Source organism: Setaria italica, chromosome IV, assembly GCF_000263155.2.
Source record: "Setaria italica strain Yugu1 chromosome IV, Setaria_italica_v2.0, whole genome shotgun sequence".
NCBI lineage: Eukaryota > Viridiplantae > Streptophyta > Magnoliopsida > Poales > Poaceae > Setaria > Setaria italica.
In genome coordinates, this window is record NC_028453.1 from 5,965,521 (window position 1) to 5,975,696 (window position 10,176).

Below are 10,176 nucleotides of genomic sequence, written 5' to 3' on the forward strand. Positions count from 1 at the left end.
AAGGGGGTAATTGACAAGGTTCATTCTCAATAAAAAAAGGGAAAGCATATTAACCATTTAAGGTTGAGTGAGAGGAGGTAAGACTACGGTTTTCTTTTTCTTTTCGAGCATTCTATGTTGGCATGGAGTTTCACAACGTTGTATACCGCATCACTACTCTTATAATATAAACGAACTAAGGAAAACAGAGAGAAGCATTTGGAAATTTTTAAACTGGAGGTGAGTAAAAAAAGCTTGGCCCATTGAATGTTGTGAGTGGGCTTGGGTGTACTTTATTAGCTTGGAAAAATTAGAGCTAGCTAAAATATTGATATGAATTATTTTATACAATTTAGAAGTCATGATTATTTGGCCTGACTTCGTAGCAAACTATGTATTTTAAAAGAATTGAAAAGTCGCCAAATATTATTAAAGTCATGTTTGGATCCCAATAATTACCTATTTAGATGTGTTAGCAACAACTAACTACTGGCTGCGTTAGCTAGGGGTAAATAACCATTAACTTTTAGCTGGAAAGTGGGTACGATGTTAGCTGGCCTAAACGGGATCCAAACACAATCTAAAACGGAGGATATAGGCAATACAAAGATAGTTTAGGGTCTTTGATTATGGATGCTTATTTATAAGCAACTTAAGTTGCTTATTGTAGTTGCTTATTTTTAACTCTAGGTGTTTGGTTTGGGTTGCTTATCTGATTGCTATTGACATATTTGCCCCTGCCATCCCATTTCCCTCTACCCCTAATAATTACCCAGCTCCTCCTATCTGGTTTGGGTTGCTTATCTGATTCCCTCCATCCCATCCCGTGGGCGGCCGGCGGCCGGCGGGCGGGCGGGCGGGAGCGGCGGCGGCCGGCGGAAGCGGCGCCAGGCAGTGGTGACGGGAGAGAGAAGAGAGAAAGGGGAGAGAGGAGAGAGAATGAGGGTAGGAGGAGTAAAGTGCCCCATAAGCAACCATAAGCAACCCAAAAGTTGCTTATTTGCTTATGCATAAGCAACTTATAAGCAACTCTATAAGCAAGAGTGTTTGGATTATAAGCAACTTATTTGCTTATTTTTAAGTTGCTTATGGATAAGCAACCATAACCAGACATGCCCCTCTGCGAACATGTACCAACTCACTTTAGGTCGTCGCAAATGGAAATTCCGGAAAGGCCGGCTGAGGATCGGTTTGCGCGATTGCGTCAGTAGCAGCAACCTCGTCGGCCACGGCACCTCTGTACCTCATACTCCGTCGGAGTAGATGGCCTCACTAACAAACATTTTGGCCCGTTGGCGTTGGTCCCTCACCTACCCGTCACTCCGGAACCATCTACGCGCACGCGCTGGGCCGCTGGCCCTGGCCTCACGCCCAGCGTGGGCCCGCACCACCCGCCTATCAATCTGACGCTCCACCTCTCTCCACCCTTTCCGCCCGTCTCGACAAATCTCCAAATTTCCCTCGCCCTTTGTCCGTAGGCGGCTAGGCCAGGCCGTGCCCGTTGTCCCCGGCCACCGGCGCACGTCTGACCCTCTCGTCGCGGCCCCATCTCGGGTCAATTGCCAGGCCACGAATCGTGAGCCGTGACCGCCCGACCGGACGATCCATCGCTGTCCTATCACCTGGGACCTCCGGAGTCCGGACCTGCCCGCCTCGATCGGCGACCAGCCCAGCCAGCCAGAGCCAGTAGCTGCGGGGACTGCGACTGCCACTGCGAGCCAGCGAGCGGCGGTGGGGACGCCGCGCCCACGGCCACGGACGTGACGCTCCGGCGCTCGGCCTCCACCTGACCTGCCGGCCTCCTCGGCGCGGCGCCGCGCCGCGCGTAGGCTGGCTATTGTTGCTCACTGCTCAGCACCGCCGCCCTGCTCCGGCCTCCAGGCCCCGGCGGTCCACAGGGCTGAGGCTGTACGGCTAGTGGATGCAGAGCAGAGAGAGTAGGCGCCCGGCTCGGCATGGGTCGGAACCTGCAGCAGTTGAGTGCACTGGATGATGCGTCGGTGCATCACACTGGGCCCCATGGGTGCGGCGCGATCGCAAGTGGGATGACGTCTGGTCGGTAGTGACTGGTCGATTACTCGCGTTCGGATCATCGGAGGTGACCGGTGAGCGGTTCGACCGAGCGCAGCCAGGTTGAATGGACGAGTGGGCCCGGTTGCCATTAAGCACCTGCAGGCAGGAGGAGTAGACAGACGGTTCCAGAACGGCAGCCCGCGTTCCAGTTTCGTAGGACGAGTGGGCCCCACAGTGTCCTGGACCGGATCCGACTCCCCGGATCGTGCAGGTCGAACGCATCGTCGTAACACGACGGTGCGCAGACATCGAATCCAACGTACCTGCATCGGCCTGCCTTTTGCCCTCTCTCGATTCTAACGGAAGATGCCGGGAACCGAGCCCGCCCCGCCTGCCTGTCGGCGGTAGAGCGAAGGCGGGCCGGGTAGACAAAAAAAAACTGGGGACGCGGGATCATTCAGAGGCCTGTCGTAGTTTTACCTCAGTTTGGGCCGGGCTGGTGTAACCCGACCGTCCGACGGGCCTCGCAAAGATTATAGCTCAGATCAGTCGAGGAAGACGAGACGGCCCCAATAATATCTGGGGCACGGTCATGCTAATGCAGGCCTAATTTCTTTATATAATTGGAAGTTAACCACTTAGTAGAAAGGTGTCGTGGTGTAGTTGGTTATCACGTCAGTCTAACACACTGAAGGTCTCCGGTTCGAACCCGGGCGACGCCATCATTTTTGCTTTTGTTTTTACTATTTCAGTTTTTACATCGCAGCAATCAGCAGTCTTATATTGTGAAACAAATCATCACGGGAAAAGGCTCTTATACAAGAACGGGCTTAAATCAAACCCACTATTTGTAAGCTCTGGGCATAGGTTTCATATAGGAGTCAACAAATACAATGACATGAACAATGTAGCACAGGCAGCAAATAGTAGAATTTTCAGAACGAAGATAATGCATACACCATTACAAATTTAGCATCGCAACTTTGAACTGTAGATAGCAGCTCTGGTTAAACCGATCTCAAGTTTTGGCACTGTTCCAGTCTCCCTCTTCTTAGTAGCACTCATCCGATCCATCCACTTGTGCAGATAATGTATATGCATGGGCGTCGTCCCTACTTTCAAGGCAACCTGCAGGGCCAAAGAGTTCATATTTGAGGTGAGATCTTTAGAATCAATGTACAAAGGAAAGAAAAACGTGTAGTTTTCATGACAAGGGCTCAGAATATACACTCCAATCAAAGTGATAGCTTTTAAAAAAAATATATGTTGCAAGTTATCTAAAAACTTCTTAGCTAGGTCCTGGCTTCTTGCTCACGCAGGGTATATGCGTAAGATTCTTTAATTTGGAGTAAACTCACGATAGTTTCAAGGATATATCAGAACCATCATCGTTGTCATTTGAGCTTCCTGAATGCAATGCAGTCATCACAGATTCAGATGATTGCCCATCTTCAGTGAGGACATTTTCTGTATCAGCAGCAACTACCGCTGTGCCAGCCGTTGGCACCTGAGGCACCTGCATCCAAGAATGAACGGATATATAAACGTGCTCTTTGCTGCCACTGGATAGATGGAAGTCCTAACAAATGCATACTGATTTGTAACCTGTTTTTTCAGACGCATGTTCTCACCTTCCAGCTGTGCACCCTACACGAACAAAAGAAAACAGAATTGCATCATTACATTCTCCCCTCATTTTAATTATATTTCATTCCATTTGTGCATGGTGAAGGATGCACTTCCTGCAAGTTAATCCTACATGACAATTCTGTGGAAAAAGGTCATACTTTATTCCAAATATCTACATGAAAATCTGTTGAATTGCAGATGCAAAACATTTCCATGGAATATGGAGAAATCAACATCCCCAAAAACTAACATTTTTTTTGCCAGATGGCGTAATAAAATAAATATAGTACATGTGTACTATTTCACAAAAAATTAAATGATAAGACTAAGAAACATCATAACAACTTGACAAAGAGTTAGGCATACATCTGTTCACATCGTTTGTGTGTGTGTGCCTATAAACTGTGTAATAATCCGTCCATAGGAGATTGACGCATGAACTATCACACACACCCATGTAAACTGAATCATATTTCCACAATCTTGACATGCCCATATCTGCTATGTATGCATATATTAAATGAGGTTCGAGTCCCAACATTCCAGAATCTGCTCAAATTTGAATCCATAAAATTCAGCCTGAATTTTTTAAAAAGAAAAATCAGGAAATTACGAAACCAGGATGAAATAATCTTTTACTTTTTGATTAAAGCAATAGCATTCATTAGGCTGAATATCTCCCAAGGTTCTTGCAGCATATAGATTTTCATACGAGCTTCATGTAAAAATAGCATATAAACAAAATGAAAATTGCACAAAGCACCTTATTTAAAATATCAGTGCACCAAATGTCAGTAATTCCTACTATATATTGTCTGACATAAACAATTCAAAAAAGCAACCGGGTTTATATAATCATTTCTCACCTTTTGCTGTAATTCGCTGATTTGTTCCATGAATAATTGGTCCTGAAGAGACATACATTGTGTGAAAATACAGTTATACACAAAGCTGCAACTCAAACACGAAGCTGAAGGATGGAGAACATCATGAGCAGTCAGCCTACCTTTGTACTAAGCACTCTATGCAGTCCTGCTTCAAGTTTCCTTTCCATTTGATGCAGTTCATCTACACTCAATCCCTCAAGCTCCTCACCTCTCATCTGTCTACAGTATCAAACAGTAAAATCATTTGTTACCTTAAAACCTTCCTTTTCTATCTCAAACATTTTTCTTTGTATCACACAATCAATATGGAGCAAATTTAAAACATAACCTAAGTCCACGACTTGCTTCTGCGAGTTGTTCATTCAAACCACTGTACTTGCTCTGCTCTACCTGAAAAAGGGAAAATAAGATTAGTCTATAAGTTAAATCCAACACTAACTACAAACATACCGTTTTTTTCTATAAGTTAAATCTGCTCACTGACACTTGTGCACCCTACACTAAAGAAATTTGGGACCAATTAATGTTGTAAAAACACTATATTGAATTGTTGGCACAGAAAAAATAGTTATTGCATGTGGACCCACTTGACTTTGCAGATAATAGTTGATATATCTGTTAAGGTTTTTCATACATTTTTTTAACTTCTTGCTTCTGTACTCCCGGCCAAGCTGCTTTACACAGCTAGCCTATTAGCAAGAAAAAGATCTAAGGAAAAAAGAAAGAAAATATTGCTTAATTAACATACATTCAAATCGATAGGAGGCTGCTGATTTGATTTCCCCAGATTCTTAGAATGTGTACTGTACTTGTCAATGATATCATTCATACTGTTCATAAAAAGAAAAAACAATATATCAATATTGTACCAAACTAAAATGTTACAATAAATAATGAAAAAAGTATAAAGAAAGCTTAGAACGACAATGAGGATATAGTAGTTAAAAACATAATAGTATGACAAGGTTGGCATCGTTATGGGTTGGCTTGAAATGCAGAAATTTAATAGGAAAATTCTTCTGTAGGAATTGAAAGAAAAACATTCCATGTTCCAACAGGGCCTCAGTTCAGTACTATATATGTGTGGTGACATAATAGTAGCTAGCCTGCAGCCCTGCACTGGGCCTCAATACAAATTGATCCATTTGTGCAGTCACTTCCAATTACATATGCATATGCTGTCCATTTGATAAAGTGACATGTCAAATATGACATTCACAATATTGATCTCCAAAGGTTCATATAAGGTGGAACGGCTAGAAAATGAGATTAAATCATATCATATACAAATTTTTTTATCAAATACGGAGGAGGAGCTGCATATCTTGTGTTAAGAAAGAAGAGAGAAGAACGGATAGAGGAGCTGCATATCTTGTGTTAAGAAGAGAGAAGAACGGATAGAGTATAAGATCTTACCTTAAAGGGGAAGATCACCCAAACACATGCGCCCAGAACTAAGTTAGCACTACTGGGGAATCCACCTTCAGTACCGGTTCCAAACCCCCCTTTAGTACCGGTTGTGCAACCGGTACTAAAGGACTCCCTTTAGTACCAGGTCAAATAACCGGTACTAAAGAGGTATTAAAAAATTTTAAAAAAAGAAATCCGCCGACCGGAGCCCCGGCCGCACCCCGCTGCCGTCCGCCCGAGCCCCGGAGCCCCAGCAGCACAGCACCTAAGCCCCGCATCGAGAAGAGAGAGAGAGAGAGCCGCCCTTCCGACTCATCACCGCTGGCCGCCCTTCCTCCTCATCACCGCCTGCCACCCTTCCTCCTCGTCACCCGAGCCTGGTCCCGGCCCTCGTCCCCGCCGTCTCGCCTCCCCCGCGACCCCATGCCGGCCCCCTCACCCGATCGGCCGCCCTCTTGACACGCTCCGCTGGCCCCCTTGCACCGCTGGCTGCCCTCGCCTAGAGAGAGAGAGAAAGAGAGAGAGAGGTGAGGCCACGCACCTCGTCCTGCCGCGCTGCCACCCCTTAGATCCCGCTGCCCCCGCCATGCCTCCACGCTCTCCCACCGCATCGGCTTGCAGATCCCGCTGCTCCACGCACCATCGCCCGGTACTGCTCCACGTGCCGTCACCCGCTGCAGCTCCCCGCACCGTCGCCCGTTACTCCGCCTCTGCGCTCCCCCACCGCCGTGCTGTCACCTCACCTCGCCCCGCCGCCGCTCCTCATTGGCGTCGTAGTGAGGGGCGCGCGAAGGGGAGAAGGGAGGGGCAGCCATGAGGGGAGGGGAGGGGCGCGCCTGGAAGAATGGGAGGAAGAGAAGCGAGGCCGCCGTGAGGGGAGAAGGGAGAGAGGAGAGCCGTTCGGGAGAGAGAGGGAGGCGTGCGGATAAGATGGTGAGGAGCATACGCGTGTGGTGGACTTCAATCTAGTGAAGTCCAAATTAATACCAGGTGGAGGCTTCACCCGGTACTAAAGTGCAACCTTCAGTACCGGATGAAGCCTCCACCCGGTACTAAAGGCCCTCAGGCACATTAGTACCCGGTGGAGACTTCAACCGGTACTAATGTGCAACCTTTAGTACCGGGTGAAACCTCCACCCGGTACTAAAGGGGTTCATGGGAGGCTCGTCGGGGGATTAGCTGTTAGGCCCGGTACTAATGCTCATATTAGTACCGAGCCAAAATGCAACTGATACTAAGCCTCGGGACGAATGCTCAGTTTTCCAGTAGTGTAGCAAAGCAAATACGTTGCACAAAATAAAAACAACACATACATAAACTCAAATAACCAGTAGGATCTAAGTGGCCGAAGGGCTCTGTGGCCCCTTCCCTCCTGCTAGACACCACAGATTGGCTTCACCCAAAATCTATCCAGCATAACCTAAAATCCTAAACTCTCGGTGTCATTCCGTTAGCATGCAGTTATTGCACTAGTGCTTCCAGAGCCACCAAGTGCCAAGGATATATAATAATGGGGATTATTCATTTCATAGTGTTTTGCATACTCTTTGATATGCCCAATGCCACACCAGTCAGCGAACACTGAGTCATCTCGATCAGGTGCTAGGTTTTGGAGCTCAAAACATAAGATATACCGCATGCTTTTACCATTTTCTATCTCATGTCAAAACACATATAGGTAAAGTTCAAACATACATGTTCCTTATTGTACGGTAGTGTGTGTGTAAAAGAGATTTTATTCTTAGTTCGATCTGGTTCTTTGAAGGATTGCAATTTGAGAGTTAATGAGTTGGTCACTAGCTAGAGGAAAAGAAGAAGAAAAAAATCTGTGCTTTAGTTTTAGTATCTGCATGTATGATCCTCAGAAACTCTTTGATGAAACAGTTCTTTGCTGGCATACAGAATTTATCAAGAAATTAGGTAGCATCTTAGTATCCCTTAATAACATTATAATTTTTCATTTTTCTATTTCTGTTTGGGAGGCATTATCACAAGCATTTGCTCTTAGCCTCTTAGCTAGAGAAACATAAGAAATGATTATGCGTATAAATGTCCTGCATGCAGACTTTATAAAATTTTGTTGAATAGTTTAGAGATCCACTCATCTAATTCGTGTTGATAGATATATGACACGCAGCAGATAGCATAATGGTGCTTAAGGACAAATTAAAGCACGAGGAGTACACAAGCCTTCCTTTCCTAACACATATAAGAGGTCCATAAGACAGTATACTACGTGGCAGCGCGCACTTCTCGTCCCTATGATTGCTGTTCTATAAGAGGTCCATAAGACAGTATACTACGTGGCGTTTGGATGCCACGGGCTAAACTTTAGCCCTGTCACATCACACGTTCGAATGCTAATTAGGAGGATTAAATATGAGCTAATTATAAAACTAATAGCAGAACCCCTAGGCTAAATCGCGAGACGAATCTATTAAGCCTAATTAAATTAATCCATCATTAGCGAATGGCTTTTGTAGCTCCACATTATCAAATCATGGACAAATTAGGCTTAATAGATTCGTCTCGCGATTTAGCCTAGGGGTTGTGCAATTAGTTTTGTAATTAGACTATGTTTAATACTCCTAATTAGTGTCCAAACATCCGATGTGACAGGGGCTAAAATTTAGCCCCTCCTGGCCAAACACCCCCATATGCAGGAGCACATGCATCAGTTGGTACTTGGTACATCTCAAAACAAAAGTACATCAGTACATGTCTATCGTCTCAAACAGTGAATTGCTCAAAGCATCAATACTGGCTAACCCTCAAAGGAATCTTGACCATAGTCAGGTCAAGCAAACGACACCTACACATTTTTGGATTAAAAAAAACAAATTGCAGGCATACATACGTAGTACGGAACAAACCATACTACATAAAAACTGAAACAAACCGGGCGTTTAGATAAGCTAATATCACAGCAATCGTACATACAATTATGCCTGTTGCTGCATGCGTCTTTAATCTGTACTGCTAAATAAATATATTGCCAAATGCTCATCGTCATCAAACATGCTACAGGCAGGCCGTACCTAAATATGTTAAAATTTTCTTTTGCGCAGAAACAACAAGTCCAAACAATAATGGTAAGCAAGAGCTACCAAAAACCTGACGGGTTTCAATAGGCAGCTACCACATGAGTACTAGTCCAGAACAATTTACCCCAGCAGCGCACAAAGCACAAGAGATAGCTTAGCTCCACCCGGGGAGCGATGAGCACGTCCCGTGCATGCGGCGTACGGGGCACATAAAATCACAGGTACGGCACGCCGGTCGCCATGAGAGGGGGCGCAAGGCCGCTTCGCTTATCAACGCCCGGCACGCGCCGATCCAGAGAGGTCGATTGTCTCTGGACATGAGCAGTGTTTTTGCAACAGGACACGCCGCGGCGGCGCAGCAAATTAACCGGGCACTAGAGTGCTCTCGGCATCAGAACGTACCACGAGCTAGAGCAATCTGCCATATCCATCACATGCGAAAGCATGCCTGGCAGAAGAGTGGTCCGCGCGATAACGATCGGGGGAAAATACTGTAGAAAATTCCCCATTCTCGGTGGTGTCAGCGAGTTCATGAAATCCGCCAGAATCGACACACAACTAAGGAAGTGTACAAGAGAAGTAGGGATTTTCATTCCACAAAGCATACAGAAACCGTATTCTAGAGGAAATAAATTCTCAAGTTGATCGTCTTCGGAACCGAAACCAAACCCTAGAAAAGGAGAAGAGAGAAATCTCTTGGTAGCCAAGCTCGAAACCCTAGTGCAAGGATCCGAAACACCACGGCAACGTTGTTGGTAAAGGAGAAGAGCCAGATCTAAAACCATTTCAACTTGAAAACCACGGCGAGAAAAGCGAACGCATCGAAAACGGCAGCAGATGCGAGAGAGGTGGCGAGCAACGGAGGGGGCGGAGGAGCGGGGGTGCGTGCCTGGAGCTCGCGAACTGCGAGAGCTTGCCGGTGGCGGAGAAGACGATGAGCGCGACGTCGGCGTCGCATAGCACCGCCAGCTCCTCCGCCTTCTTGAACAGCCCGCGACGGCGCTTGGAGAAGGTCACCTGCCGCGCCGCCGCGTTCTCTATCCGCCGTATCTCCCGCGCCATCTCCCCCCGCGGCAGCCTCCTCCTCCTCCTGCTCCTCCTCCTCGTCCCCAAAAAAGGCCAGGAGAAATCCCGTGGATTCGCAGGGGGAAAAAAGGCACCCCAAAACGCGACTCGCGCCAATCGGCGAGGGGGAGAGCCGAGCCGAAGCGACA

The 10,176-nt window shown here is 46.6% G+C and overlaps 1 protein-coding gene and 1 non-coding gene across 2 annotated transcripts; one reads left to right on the top strand and one right to left on the bottom strand.

Annotated features, from left to right (window-relative positions):
• The first annotated feature begins 2,640 nt into the window (after nucleotides 1-2,640).
• Nucleotides 2,641-2,714, top strand: TRNAV-AAC. Its single transcript has one exon. It is a non-coding gene; the product is annotated as a tRNA-Val (tRNA).
• Nucleotides 2,715-2,790: 76 nt separating this feature from the next.
• Nucleotides 2,791-10,176, bottom strand: LOC101760688 (MADS-box transcription factor 55). Its single transcript, XM_004964808.4, has 8 exons — nucleotides 9,852-10,176; nucleotides 5,257-5,338; nucleotides 4,837-4,898; nucleotides 4,628-4,727; nucleotides 4,488-4,529; nucleotides 3,598-3,639; nucleotides 3,351-3,508; nucleotides 2,791-3,120 (listed from the first exon to the last, which is right to left on the bottom strand). Exons 1-8 carry the CDS (start codon nucleotides 10,022-10,024, stop codon nucleotides 3,111-3,113), a joined length of 669 nt encoding a protein of 222 aa, XP_004964865.1. The 5' UTR covers nucleotides 10,025-10,176; the 3' UTR covers nucleotides 2,791-3,110.